General features: G+C 42.0%; 1 protein-coding gene across 13 annotated transcripts in view; it reads left to right on the top strand.

Annotated features, from left to right (window-relative positions):
- Positions 1-15,686, top strand: part of fmnl2a (formin-like 2a) — a 49,854-nt gene that overhangs the window by 5,943 nt on the left and 28,225 nt on the right. For all 13 annotated transcript variants that reach the window (XM_004555424.4, XM_012920282.3, XM_012920283.3 and 10 more), the window contains exons 2-3: positions 8,220-8,303; positions 11,467-11,547. In XM_004555424.4, the coding sequence (XP_004555481.2) occupies positions 8,220-8,303; positions 11,467-11,547 (165 nt within the window). The remainder of the gene's footprint in view (positions 1-8,219; positions 8,304-11,466; positions 11,548-15,686) is intronic.

The following is a 15,686-nucleotide window of genomic DNA, read 5'->3' as shown; positions in this document are numbered from 1 at the left end:
AGAGGCTCAGCTGATTATGTGAGAAAAAGTCTCTCAGCTGTGTGCAGTCACCACCCAGTTGAAACTACTGAGGGTCCAATCAGTATCGTTGGTCTAACTTCAGTTTTGACATGTGCACATTCGGGGGTTCGGTTTTCTGCTCCACTATGTGGGTGGCACATAAACCCAAAGGAAATCATTGACTCTAGGATAATCTTTAAACCTGTCAGCTGGACTTTGTTTTGATTTTACTTTGCTTTTGTTTACCTGCTGAATGAAGTTTCAGTTGCGTGGTTGTGGACTAATAAAGCAGCCGAACACTTTGTTTGGCATCAATGAAATGTTGAATGCCAGCTAGCAACTGTGTTAAGAGGAAAAGAAAATGTCCCTGGGAGTTTTGACATCAGCCTGGAGTCATTGTTTAGACTTGGCCATCCATAGTTATATTTGGTGTAATTCTTCCTGCAGGTGTATGATGATGGAGTCTTAAAAAGACCAGTCTGATCCTTTCATGTGGGTAACAGTCCATTGCCAGGACCAGTCCAAAATTCACACAAAAGAGCAACAGAGTTGCAGCTCTTTTGAGAAGTGCATTATGGTCAGGATCTGTCCAGGCTCCAAGGTGGCAGCTGCACTAGAAAGACATTCTGCTTGGTCTGTCAAAGTTCTGCATAAGAGTGGGTGTTTTGTTGTGACCTCTTAAGAATTAGTTAATGTTAATGATGTTGAGTTTTATCTAAAACTTCCAGCAAATTCATCAGTTATTAGTGTCATTATGACAAGGATACACTTTATCCTCTGGGATTGACACTTGCCAATCCTGGGCCTTGAGCTTAATTTTTGTCCTCAGTTGTGATGTGATGTAACACTTTGTCTCAAAAGTTAGCTTTAACATTCTTTTTCAGGCTTTTATTTTAGTACGTTTTTATTATTTTATTCTTTGTGAGACATAAGCTGCTTTTGAAATGGCCACAGTAAAAAAGGCAGGTTCTGTCGGGTAGCAACTTGCCAGAATTAACATCTGCGGAGCAGAATGGGAGGTGCTGTTGAATTTGAATGGACTCCATTAGACCTGAAGACAATGTGGCAGTCTGCTGTTTCAGGTTTTATTGGACAGAAGATTTGCCTTTTACTCTAGACTCTTTACAAGTAGCTACAGAGAAGCACCAGCCTATCCGGGGTTATGATTTGGATTCAGTACCAACTCAAGCGCTTCCAGTAAATCTCAAAAACAGAGATAGGAAATTGGCAAGACATCAGTTTTGTTTCTTTCCTACAGTAGAAGCTTCAGATTGCTTTTTCGTTAAAAAAAAACACGTTACCAACAAATGGTAAATAATTTTATGCACCTATAAAATAAATCTATAATATATAATAATAGATTGAATCCTTCAAATTCAGGTGAGCAGGCAATTTTCCTCTCCTATGAAAATCTTGTATTAAGATGCTCACCATGGGACAGTTGAACAGGTTTGAATAATACCTGTGATCACTGACGCTGGTGTTCAGATGTTTCAGCTTTGAACAGTTTGATCCACACTGTTAAGTCTGCAGGCACCGTGTCCGTGTGCTCGACAGGGATGCCACTTGCAGCCCTTTTTTTATACCATAAAAGCAGCTCTGTGCTCAGTAATCATGTGGTTTCAAGCTCCCATGCAAAAGTGTACTTTTGTGGCGGGCACCTGCTGTTCAGAGTGCCTCTATCGTCTCGTTAGAAAAAGTGAGTGTACGGCTCTTTGGCGTTTGAGGGATGCCGGTTTAGACAGGGTGGGATTGGAGGGTCAAAATTTACAGGTGTGTTTGGGGTTTTTTTTGTGGGGGAGGTAATCATGATTCTGTCAGAAATGTTTGCACGCCTTCCAGAAGTGTCACAGAGCAGGAAAGTAATGTTTTAGCTGCAGTGCCACATAAAGGCGTTGAAACTGCAAACTAGGGGACAGTAATTCTTTCGAAGCAACGGTAAAGCTTCCTGGTTTTCCAGTGAAAATAAAGCGAAAGCACTCAGCTCTCAGGTTACGTCATGCCTGCCATCTGTGCGTGCGGGTGACATCATGGAAGCCATTTCAAAGGCTTTTTATTTTATCACTTTTTCTTGTGAAGTTTGTATGTAATCAGTTTCGTTATTGCATTTAACCTTTGAATTCCACTCTTGTGACTAATGAATAAGTGTGTATAACAGGATAAAAAACAACCCCCACCCACCCAAATGCACACATAAAACAGGATGCTGAATACTTTTACTTTATTACAGATCTAAATGCGACACAGTGACACAAATGTGGCCATCATTGTCACAGCTTACAGTTAGGCACTAAGCTGGTTGTATTTGTCAGGCTTGTGTTAATAAAGGACAAATTAAATGCTATTATTGAGCAGTAGTATTAAATCATCCGGCTTCTTTTTCATTTCATTGAAGATTTCCTGCCACAGGAGGAAGATTTAAAAGGTTCTTTTAAATATTATAATCCATGTAAACTAATTTTTCTCATCATTTTTAACTCAGCCGAGCCATTTTTTATTAACTGTTTTGAACAAACAACATTTCGGGTTCATATTCGCTCTGGAACGTGGACTCCACCTCAGTCCAGTCACTTTCGCAACCTCACAACATCTGGTCTGGCCAGAGCGCCTCTGTGTTCATGTATCACTTGTTTTATTTGGATAGCTTCCTGCTGTTCCACACCACCTCCATGATGTTTCCGGAATTTGGATAGCATCCAGCACTCAAGCCACAGTTTTTTTCCTTTCTTTTTAATCCACAACTTAAACATATTTTTGCAATATTTTGTGTATTTTACCCACAAAGTGTTATAGATTTTTTTTTCTGTGTCATGCTTTAAAATTGAACAAAGCTGTTGGGCTCCGATTTCAACATCGATCATTTGACTTCTTCTGCGTTTCGCTGCATTTGTGGCGAGGCTTGCTGAAGGCACTTTGATGGCATTGTGAGCAGCGTGGATAAAATGAGAATAGCGAGTACCCACTCTTGTTAGAGAGTGTGAAGCTGACAGATGGTCTGCTAAGTCCAGTATGTCATGTTATCGGTGAGCGCAGTGAGGTAAATGGATGAAATGTCGTTGGAATGTGTAAAACGAGAGGCAAAAACATTTGACTCACCGAGTGGTCAAGAGGCATTCTAGTGAACAGCTTCACAAACACAAACGCTACTGTCAGGTCAGGGGGGTCCTGGGGATTACAAAGCTAATCTGAGGACAGACAGGGGACACCTGTGCCCCCAAAGAACGCCAGGGATTACAGATCCACGCTGTGCTAATGAGTGGAGGACAGCTCGGTTTGGACAGCACACGCCTCGGGGCTGTGCAGCTCCTTTCTCCTTTAAGTAGGCTCTTATCTCTGACACTCCATTATGAATATGACAGATTTCGATTCTGCCTGAGCTGCGGGGCTCCTCCGCTCCCCTGAAGGTTAACGTGAAAAGCAAGAAGTGAAGTGAATCATTTATTATGCAGTTTTGCCGTCACATATTAATACTCATAGGGATGGTGTTTTACAACTCACACTAGCCTGAAGCGCAGCATTAACCTCAATATAAATTTGTAAATGCCTCAGAAACAAAACACCCCAGCATTTGATGAAGCAAGCATTGGGAGAGACCAGTACAGCATCCAGTCATTTCCGTAGCGTTGAGCAATTTGAGGATTATTGCTCTGACTAGTTTTTAATAACTGATGCAGTGTGAGGTTTTCTTGTTGTGGCACGCAGCGTGGCATCAGTCTGCTCATTTAAAAAGACAAGTGAGACGTTTTAGCGAAAAGCAATTGATTAGAGGTCGGAACGTGGCTTTGAATGATGCAAATTGGTTGTTTACAGCAGAAAGACGGGTCTTCTATTAAGGTCATTAGTTTCATTAATGCTGACAAAACAGTTATGCCGCATCTGTTGGTTTGAACACAGAGATTAAGTTCTTCTGGATTGTGGTGCGTTAGCAGGGAGAAGGTAGACGCAGAGGAAGAAAGAGGGGAGCGTGGGTTTGCTACCAACTCATGGCAACCCAAATCCTCAAGGAGAAACCAATCACTGCGCTGAAAGATATCTGAGAGGAGAGCTGGTGACAGTGAGGTGATGTACGGCACACTTTTGTCAGGTTCTGTCTCATGTTACTGTGTAGTAAACACAAGTAAACGCAGTGGAGCATGTTCTGAAAGTGGATGTTTTCTTTAATAGGTGGTCTACCAGGGTTTCTTGATTTTCCTAGTTGGATCGAGCTCTTTTGTTTGCATTCGCTCAAGCCAAAATTGCTTGGTATGTGAGATCACAGCAGGCAGCATGTGGAGTGATGATGTGAACATGTGGTTGTGGATTCTATCTGATGTAAAATTGGTGCTTTATCATTTTTTTTGTTGGCTGTCACAGAAAATTCAAGTGCTTCTCCTTAATCCCAGATCTATGTTTCAACTGCAGTTACCATCAAAGACGTTATGAAGTTTATAACTATTTTTATGTATACTTCACAGTATATGTTTTACTCCTAGTTTGTTCTGTGACACATTTGAAGACCTGCAGGGTGTTTTAAGAAAATGGAAATAAAAATGTGTGTTTTGTTTGTGTGTGTGTATGTTTGCACACCTAAAGGTGCAAAACACTACATTTTAGACACGTTCCAAAGCAAGTAGTTAGTTAGCCAGTTGTGTCAATATAGTTTAGATCTTGTAGCAGCATTACTGACTGAAGCAGGTCCTTCATGTGGGCTGTGTGTTTGCTTTTCTAGCCAGCTGTGCTGTGAAGGCTGTGCCTGAGCAGACCTCCTGGTAGGTAGTGGTGGTTGGTGGGCTTTGAGCCAGCAGTCTATTTTTACTTCTTTTATGACTTAAGCTGGATAATGATAGGATACGTGGGCTCTAATAAGTTCTGATGTGAGTTAAACATTGGCATAAAGTTATTAGTAGCAACTGTTAAAGTTGAGCTACACTAAAATTGGCCCCCTGTATCTGAGTAAATATGGCATAGTTTAGCACGACATACTGGCTCGTTGTCTCCACAGTACTGACAGTTATTAATGACCTGGATTCATGTTCAGGCTACAGCTTTGTTTCTAAAGGAACTCACTCAGTAACTGTACAGATGTGGGACAGCTGCTTTGGAGATGAAATGTGACTTTGGCAGCATGAAGGGAGGCTGGAGAGCATTGAAACCCCACATTTCACTGAGAGGGGATGGTCATCTAGCACAGTGAATTCCACTATTTTTTTTCTCCCTCTTGTCGTTTGCGTTTTGTTGCCGTCTGGAGGGAGTCTCCGATGCTTTGTCAGGGTCTCCCAACAGGATTGTCTTGTTGACTAAATCCCTTTCATTGTGCTTTTTTAGGATTTAAACTTCCTTGCAGCTGCACTGGTTGCACGCATCTGCTTTACCAATACTTAAAATGGCTTTGCCACCATTTTATATCAGATTATTATTAATTTTCAGCATGAATGAGTGCATCCTTTTAGCGTGTTTGTCTGTGTCTCAAATTTCTGTTATGCTTTACTGTTTTACTAACCAGTTAAATTTAGGTGCGTATTCGTCAGGGTGGTCTGCCATCAGGTGTTGGTTAAAAGCTGCCCAGCCCTCCTCAGCTGCACCCCATTAATAACACAGTTGCACAGATACCAGTGTGGTTGTAGACATGGGGTAACCCAGTGAGCTGAGTGCTTGTCACAGCTCATTAGCAGTGGGATGAAATGAAGGCTGGTAGAAGTGGTCTTTTGCTTTAGTTGGAGCCTCACCAAGCAGTTCAGTGCACCCACAGCGACTCAGCAAACCACCCAAGCCACACAAGCACCCAGGCCAAAGGTACTCTTAATTCCAAACAAAACAAGGTAGACGTTTAGAAGTAAAAGTCTACCCTCCTTCAGGTTTCTCTCTCCAAAATGTAAAAGCACTTCTGTGTGTAACATAGTAAACCCGCTGGTGGTTTTCTGTCACTTAATGTGACCGTCCGCTCAGGCGTCAGATTGTATTTTAATGTGTTTAGGGAAGACGAATGGATACAAAGCCTAGTCATCTGGTCAGCAGCCAGAATGAGTCAATAGAACCCTTATGACTCCCAATTCCCTGCAGTCAGCACAGCAGCGATCATTCGACTCAAAGCTTCGGCAGAATACTAATTCAATTTCCTTTAGTTAAATATCTACAGGCTACAACCTGAGTTTTTACCATATCCATTAGCCACCCCTATTTTTTTTACTATTTTGCCATGAAAATGAGAAAGGGGTGAACAATTTATATAAGAGTGTATAACAGTATATAAGAGAAAATAGTTTGTGCAATTCTAGCAAGTTTGAAAGTCAATATCTAGTATGACCACATTTATTCTTCAACACTGCCTGAACTATCTTACACAAGCTTTCTTGTAATTTATTTAAGTCATCTTCAGGAATAGTTCTCCAGGCTTCTTAAAAGACATTCAGAGCTTTGGATGTTGGCTGCCTTTGGTTCCATTTGTCACCAAGATGATTACAGGTTGTTTCAGTAATGTTGAGGTCCATGGTTTGGGGAGGCCAATCCACGGCTGATAGTGTTTGACTCCGTGTTTGTTCTATCCATGCGGGGTTTCACTGCACTGACACTGTTTGGGATCAATGTTAGGCTGAAAAATCAAAAGCTTTCCAGATGATGATACTTGGTGGATCAGACTCTGAGGATACTTTTCTATGTTCATATTTCCATCAGTTTTCAGAAGATCCCCAACACTGCTGGCTGAAGTCTGTCTTCTAGGAGGCAAAACAAAAAAAATAATAGGTGGTGCAAGTAGGGCTGTTGTTTCATTTTACGCTATTGTTTGTTTCGTGGTGTCGCAAAATAAACTCTTTACGGCAATGTTTTTTCATCGTTTTGATGGTCACTGTAGTGGCTATATTCATTTCTTAAAGTTCTCTCTTTCTCTTATATTTTATATAACCACACTACAGACGGACAAGCCCCTGTTTTTAAGCGTTGTGGTTAGCAACAACGACGGTAACACCATCGCGTGTTCCACATAAACCTTTCACAATAAAGCTCAAGATCCTGTTGAGACTTTTCAAAATAAACCGAATCACGTGAAAGAGCAGATTATTTACGGATGAGAAGTAAAAAAGAGCCGCCGGGTGCTAATAAATAAACCTTAGACTCAAACGTTAGAACAAGGAAAAGTAGAAGCTGAGTGCGGTACCCGCTCTGATAGATGATGCAGCCCAACCAGTGTGGATGGGAAAAACAACCTCAACTCTAATGGTTATGTTTTCTAATTTTTTCCCCTGCTCTTTGCTGAATGGCTCTCTCTCACACAGCTGTATTGTGCATCTGTATTATTGTGTATTCTCTATGACCGAAAGCTGCAGAAACACTCAGTTTAGCTATACACCTCTATGCTATTTTTGTGCTCTTAATGTGTTTCTGTTTTATTTCTATAAGAATAGCTGGTTAACCAGTATCCAGCTGGGTCGCACTTGTGTTTCCATGTTCTTTGCGCAGCATACTGGGAGCGCTAGATAATTGTTTGTAGCCTTTCTAAATCCACACGAGGGTGTGGTGAATAATGCTGGAAAGTGCAACATTTTGGACAGCTGCAGAGGTGTTCGTACATGAAGCAGATGTCGATAAAGTAAAACCGGATAAAGAGAAAGAGTTGTGCAAGAGTTGTGTTTTTTTGCACGATCTAAGCTTATTTTCAGTCTTAATGTGTTCGCCAACACATGGGTCACATTAGGTGTGACTGAACAACAGGCTCTTCACAGGAAATCACTTGCTTAACCTCATCAAAGAGGAACAGCTTTAAAAAAAAGTTTCAAAGCAAAATACTGAAAGATGTTCAGAGCATCCACCTTTACTTCAGACTCACTTCTGTACTTACGCCTTCGTTTCTTGCCCTGGGATAACTGGCTGAAGCTGGATTATCCCAAATGAACAGGAGGGAAGAGCACATGTAAACATTTTTGGCGACCTTTCCCTAATGATCCTCACTCACACTTTGGCTAATGTAACTCTTCTGTTGCCTGCTCATTGCTATGTTTAGCAACGAGAGAGCCCGTAACCAGCTGTTAGGTCAGAGGTCCATTAAGCTTGCAATCTCTTAATTACTCTCTTTGGGAGCCACGGACACCCTGATGTTGTTGGTGCAGAGTATAGTGTATAGATGCTTGCATCTTACCAATGATGACAGGTTTCTTAGTTTGATTTTATGTTTGGGATTAATGATGGTATTTATTCATTACATTGATCATCGTTTTGATTAACTGGGACCTTTCTCTCTCTTTCAGAACTCAATGAATCTTCCTCCAGACAAAGCGCGGCTCTTGCGACAGTATGACAATGAGAAGAAGTGGGAACTGATCTGTGATCAGGTGAGCATCAGCCACTCATCTAAATGATGTGATCCGATGTAGCTGCTGCATAAGTCACATTTAATTGATTGTAGCTGCTTAATTACTAAATCATTTTAAATGCTGAAAACATCTGGGTAAGGTTCACACAGAATGATGTTATATGTGCTGTCTGGACTGTCAGCTGAGCGTGTAATCTAGGAGAAGGTCCCACCCCACTGTGTGTCGTGACCGCAACACTCATGCTCCATTGCCCTGCCTTTATCCAGTAAGCCTTTTGCCATCTTTACACGCCACCCTGGCTTCCTTGGTCAAGTGGGTTAAGTGGCACAGCAGGGAGCGCACATCACTTAGCTAGTTGAAAAAACTCAGCCTCTTATTGGCGTCAGTGCTGCGTGTAGGAAATAACAGAGGGTGCACGTTGTGCAATGAGCTGTGGTCTGAGCGCTCTACTCAGTCCGCAACCTCTGTGCCAGAAAGTTTTTCTGCCTCCTTGAACAGAGGAGAAAAACAGAGACAAGATCAAGACCACCACCCACCAAAAACTGTATTGATAGTTACTGACCCTGAGAGGAACTGTAACAGAAACCACCAGACTGCTGACCAGCAGTCAGAGATCTTCATGGGGCTGACTGCAAACTGTCACAGTTGAAGTAAAAATAGTCGCTTTCATTGAAGCTAAACGTTGCCCGGTGATTTTTGCTGACAGTCTTGGCTTCTCGATGGTCACGCACAGAAGAAGGGAACATGCTCGCCACAGTTCATGTTCATAATAAACGTTTTATATTGTGAATTTAAAGTTTCTTATCCTTTCTGTGAGGATGGGAACCTTGAGACAGACCGCTTTGAGCTGGAAAACTATGGTGGAAATTTTTCCAGCCAGAAAATCGGTTCTGAAAGGAAACTAATTTTCAGCGCAGGAAAGTTACAGCAATGAATTTGTGTGGTACTGAAATTAGCAAGGAAAAAACCACAGTAAATTCATCTAAATATAGATTTACTATGGTAATGCTTTAATCCTGTCAGATATAACATCTAGTTATATAGTTCTCTCTTATGAGAAAGGTTACATTTGGAAAACCAAATTTAGAAGCTTAACCTGCTCAGACAATAAAGGTGGACATCAGTCATTTGAAAGTATGCTCCATCTCTTTCCTACACTTTGTTTGGTATTAGGTTGAAGTTATAGAATGAAATAATGCATTTTCCTCAGTTTTACTGTTGACATCAAAGAATATTGCTAACCCAGTTCTTCCAGTTCTTTATTCATTTTTTGTTTTCAAAATAAACCTATACCCATGACACTGCAGGCAGCTGTGGGACTAAGTTACTTTCTGTGTCATAGCTACAGTGAAGCCCTTAATGTAACCATGGCAACAGAGAGAAGCAGAGACGACAGGTACACACCCCCTCTGGAAAACAGCCCTTGCGGATGAAATATTAAACGTTTTCTTTCCAGCAATTATGAGGATTTATGAAATATTGATAAATTGTTGAGGTTGTTCTTGAGGTGAACGCAAGGTTAAAACATCCCGAGTACAAAGAGGGAGATCGGCACGATCAACTCTTCCCAGTCGAATGCTGTGGTTGTGATCTATTTCTAGCCATCGGAGCGTTGTACAGAGGCGTAGTTCATATAGATGAGTCGCTGTGAGAGTACAACAACTGGTTGGCAACTCTAATTTTAAAAGGTTTCTCAGATGTAGAGCAGGAAGTAAAGATCACTGCTCAAACTTAACTTAAACCTGCTATTCTGGACTCTTCATTGCCACGTAGCATGTTGAAACCCGCTTATATTCCTCTACATACCAAACATATTTGCTCACTGTGATTTCACCGGTCTTTATAAATTCACACTTTTATATTTGTGAGGTATTTACACACCTCACAGGTCTTTGCGCTCGTCATGATTTGCACCGTACCGTTCGCTCGTTATTTTGCAGACTCTCCAGCTCGAGCTTCCAAGCTTTAGAGCTGTCCGCCTGCGTGTTGCTGTCTGCTGAGAGCCGGCTCTTTTTCCTGACAGCTCTCTCGTCTTTCCTGTTTTTATGCGACAGACCCTGTGGCAGTGACAAATGTGATGTTGTCGATCCGTTCTCTGTATCTGTGTGCGGAGGGTGGACACCTTTCCAGGATGTGATTCATGACAAAAGCGGCACAGCAAATACTGCGCTGATGAAGCTGACAGTTTGAAGTTGTTTGCATAAAAGCATGTGATATGGATGGCTTTTGGTTACCAGTGAGGGAGGTTTGCAAGTGTATGTGTTCCAGTAATTCGCACACATGTACGGCCAACCTGTAACTGTCGCTGACCTTTAACGAGATCAGAATCACTGTATCCTGTTACATTTGTTTGAAGAGATATGGCTGTCCGTTAGAGGAAAGCCACTGGGAGATCAAGTTCTTGTCACTGCCTGCTAAATTCTCGCTCCTCTTTTTGGGGAATCTGACGCTGGACAGTAACTTTCTTTCTTTTTTCTTTTTAAATATTCTTGCTAGTAAGTGAAACGAGCCGCCGATCTATATCACCTCCCGATCTATAAATCTATACAAGATCAGAGCATTCAAAATTAGGAAGAACACTGGAGAAATGTGACCGCACTGCATGAAGAACACATTTTCCTTTCTGTGATATGGCCTGCAGTCTCAAACTGATGCAGTGTGGGCTACGATGCGGCACTCAGCCTGATCCAAACGGTCTTTCCTGCTCAACACAGTGATCCAAATCCAGCACTAATCTGCTGTATCGTATATATTTAGAGCATCGTATATAATGGTCTGGCGTCAAAAGTCTTGCTGGTTGAACTTGGGAGACTTAAACATTCATGTAGCCAGGTGTGGCCACAGTTCTCAGGCAGGCAGCTCTTTACAGCACGCTGAAATTAATGAAAAGATCATCAGTGAAATTTGTTTTGCATATAAAGGCTGGTTGCTGTTTACTAGCCATGAGTTCAGACTTGTGAGGCTGTGGTGTGTGTGTCTGTGTGTGTGCAGTCATCTGAATGAACAAAGTGGCTCTGTCAAACAAAACTGTGAAACTGTGAATATAACTTCCACTATTGTTACACGAGAACTGTCCAGATGTTTAGCTTCTGCCCTGTGCTCTTGTTCTCCTCTTCCTCTCGTCTTGTTTCCTCCCACCCCTGCTCATTTCAGTATTTTTGTTTTTTGTTCCTTTTTACAGGAGCGATTCCAAGTGAAAAACCCGCCTCACACGTACCTCCAAAAGCTGAGGAGTTATCTAGATCCAGCGGTCACAAGAAAGGTGAGTGGCCTTGCTAAAACATGCTTCCCTGTTCCACTGGCCGTTTCAGCGCTGTGGCTTTTCCTTCCCCTCTGACCCCTCTATCTCTTGTCCAGGATATCTCTACAACTGAGGAAAAATTGTGCACATGAGTTCTGGAGGAGACAACCTGGGAACTAGTTGCAAAACGGGCATCAGAGTGACTTAGATAGAAAGGAGACAGTTGTTTATCTGGAACCGCCCGGGTTTGAGAAAACCACTGGCCACTGCTGTTCTGTGGCTGAGGGCATGCTCTGCACTCACCATGCACTGCCAGAAAGAGCAATGGAGAAATAAAAGTTTGAAACAAGCTACTTGAATGCAGAGCGACGCAGTCACATGAAGCGCTGCACTCACATCACCTTGTAGCATAGCAGGGACTAACTGAAGAGATCAGGAGCGTCCCAGCAACATGATAAAGATGGTCTTATGTCATCTGAGCAGCCAGTTCTGGTTGTTTTCCTGGCAGCTTGGAAGGGAGAAGGGAGTAAAAGGAGGAGCTTCGTGAAGACAAGTATCAGCCAGCTCTTAGGGGTTTGCCAAAATGAAGTCTTTTTGGCCTTGCTGAGCGAGCTGTGGGGGGAAGGTTGGGAGACCAGCGTCTGTGATAAACAAATTAACCAGAAGACTCTGCCAGAATAACAACAAATCGCTGAATAATTCAATTTGGATTGACTGGAGTTAAGATGTTAAAGCACAACTGGTTAGCTAGAGCAGCACAAACAAAAGCTGTGATGACTAAGGTAAAAAGAGGAGCAGAAATGTTTTATTGGTGCAAGAAAATACCCCAGACAGCACATTCTCTGTGTGTAGCCAAAATCAGCGTTATTAATGGGTACAGTGAGGAGTGACTCCTAATGGTAAATTATGCAGCTTAGTCAGGAATGAAAGAGTAGCTTCAATAATCTTTAAAGAGAAAGAACATAAAATTAATGCGATAAAAGTTTTCTCTGCACATACTGCGTCTCCTAGTACACCTAAATTGTTGAAATGCTGACAGTTCAATAATACGAGGCTCTCACAGAATTTTAAGAGCATTTTGAATGCTAGTTTAATTTACAACCACTCAGGTTAAGACTGACTGGTGATGGTGGCTTAGGCTGCAAAATATATGCTTTTCAATGATAAGTTCAGCAGTTTGACTCCTAGTTCTCGGCCTTGCCAGGCTGGGACTTTGTTTACTTTTTGGCACAAAGAACTGCATTTGCAGCATGTTAGATGGTGACGATAAAGAGCTAACTAGGCTGATCTGGAGTATCGACCGTCACAGAGACTGCTTCACCTATCTGGCTAATGTAATGCCTGAGAGATTGCACTTATAGAAGATCTGATAAAGGCAGAAAGCACAAAGAAAGTGACGCATGTCAAAGGAGACATGATAGACAAAACACTGAAAGGCTGTGTCAGTGGTAGAGGTGCAGGTTTGTTGACAGCTAGTATAAATCTGCCTCGGTAACTGACACGGACTGTGAAACTATAGATGGAGAAGTACTCCTCTTCCCTTCCTTCACACATGCTGCTGAAGTTTTCACACATGAATGCCTAGTATGAGGTAGTTACTGGCTATCACTGTGTTTAATTTTCACATTTCTTATCTCATAAGAGAAGCGGAAGAATATTTTCAGGTGTGTAATAAATCTGTTTAGCTGTAGTTGCTAGGAAATGCATAAGCCTGGTTCTGGCTGAAGGTAACAAAATCCACCTACAAGCACTTTTTAAGCTCTCAAATTAACTTTTTTTTTATCCGCCTAAAGCTGAGGTGTCAAAAACAATGTTGTTGATTGAGCTTTAGTGGTGCTAGTAGGTGTAATTGTAAGCAAGGCTGAGCTGTCCACCTCCTGGTTGCAGCTTTAAATTTGGTGTCTCAACTTTCTCCTCCAAATCTCCCGTAAAATTTGACTAAGCAAATTTTCCACAGTGCCATACTTGAAGGAGTTGGTGTCTAAACACTCAGCACACTCGTTGTTGGTTCAAGTCGCATCCTCCTTCTTTTCTCTTTATCTTAAAGTCATCTGTGTCTACATGACTAACTGATCTATATTAAACCCCTTTAAATAAAACAAAGCTCTCTTTATTTATTTACCATCATATTTTTACCGATTAGTCTCATAGGCTGAGTGGGCCATGTGGGATTTTGGAAAGTCTTTGCCTGTTCTTTGCCCTGATCGGAAACCTCAAGTGGTCAGGCACAGGGGAATCAAATGAAAACAGAAAGTGAGTCGGGTAATGGCGAGGGAGGGAACAAGAAATAGTGAATAATAGAGCGGGTTAAAGGGGTAGGTTTGGGGGATTTGAAAGAGATGGACAGTGAATGAGAGAGTGAGAGACAAAAAAAGCATGAGAGAGTGTGGAGGAAAAGAAAGAGTTATGGGCTTCTTTCTACATTCCTGCACCATCCCCCTTTTCTTCAAGCTCAAACAATTGCCACTTTGTGCCACTGTGAGAGAGCTGGAGGTCATTGCCTCTGCTTTTCCATAGGCAGGCTCCGGTGCATTCCTCGAGGCAGCTCTCAACCAATAGGCAGCCAAGGAGGAAGAGCTGCAGTCCAACTAGTCCCCAAGAATGTATCAGCTATTGATTTGTTTCCAGGATGAGCCCTCCTGAGCTCACACTTCCCTAAAAACTCCCTTTTTTACCCTCCCTTCTCTACGGTTTCAGTGCTTTCCATGCGCTTGCTTTCCCCTTTCACTTCTCCCTCCGCGTCTCCTCCTTTTTCTCATTTCCCCTCGTGTCGTCTTCGCCCTCCCTCCCCACTGTCTGCTCCTCTCTCTTCCTGCTTTCTCCGTGTTGCAGCTGGTAGCACTTAAAGTGTGGAGTGCGGGGTGTTTGGTGGGGGCTCCGAGAGCCTGCGCAGTTCTCCCAAAATTTGCTCGGCTTTCCACACAAGCGCACAAACGACTCCTCCCTAATAAAAACACTCTGTTTCTCATCTCCTCATGTTCCAGACACACGCCGCCTAAGCCCAAAGACACAGGTCATAGCTATGGGAACAGCTCTTGTGAATGTTAATAATAGGTTAACGTGGGACTGAGCTTCGTTTCCCCCCCTGGTACAAACGCATCATGGAAAGTGACTAGGCCCTCCAACCCTCGATGGACTTCTCTTCTCTTCTCTTCTCTTCTCTTCTCTTCTCTTCTCTTCTCTTCTCTTCTCTTCTCTTCTCTTCTCTTTTCAACCACAGCTATCGGCCCAAGATGACCATATTAGGGATATCCACTCTCAGTGACATCATATGGAGAACAGCAGAAAAAACTGTATTTGCTTTAGTCTCATGAGGATTGCCTGCACTTCCGCTGACCTCGTTATTTGAAACAATGGCAATGTTTAGTATATTGTATATATACAGCAGGAAAAACAGGACAACACTAATGCAGAACTATCTTCTATTTAACTTGAATATAAAACAGCATGAAAAGTCTACAGTAGAATTTACAGTATCCTGTTTTGTCAGGAAAAAATACCTAAACGATTACACAGCTAACTATTAGCATGAATATACCTGAGTGTTATAAGACCGGGGGTTAAAGTGGGATTTGGCTGGTGTGGGTACCGTAATATCCAGTGTAGCAATGCAGAGTAAAATACGATCACTTAGAAATAAGACATATAAAAAACTGGCTTGTGAGCTGCACTGGGTTTGTTTTTTCTGCATACAGGATGTGATCAGCTGACCTGCGCAGCTGCTGTGTGCTCTTTGTGGATTTGACTGAATTCAACGACCCTCGATGTAACCAAACATCGGCCATAAACACCCCATTTTGCCCTATAACAGTCCAATACGCTGCATTAGTGCAAAATTCATCACAATACTGGAAACGAACTAGTTTAACATGCACTAAACTGCAGATCATGCTCATGCAATGTTTAAATAATACAAAAGTTATATACTTTAAAGTGTTTTTTTAAGTCATTCAACTTAAGTAAGTTCGATCCAATAACTGATTAAAAAAAGATATTTAAAGCAACATTTATAATCTACCCAAACTTGAATTTCCAGTATATCAAATTTTCCTTGCTGAGCAGTCCTTATTTTCTTATCTTCCTCTCCTGTCCTTTATTTTTTTAATATCTTTCTCCATCTCTTAGAGCAAATGCTAACATTTTCTCCTCCCTCTAAAACT

Source organism: Maylandia zebra, linkage group LG16 (assembly GCF_041146795.1).
Source record: "Maylandia zebra isolate NMK-2024a linkage group LG16, Mzebra_GT3a, whole genome shotgun sequence".
NCBI lineage: Eukaryota > Metazoa > Chordata > Actinopteri > Cichliformes > Cichlidae > Maylandia > Maylandia zebra.
Note: the sequence above shows the minus strand (reverse complement) of the source record. Positions and strands in the feature narration are given on the sequence as shown.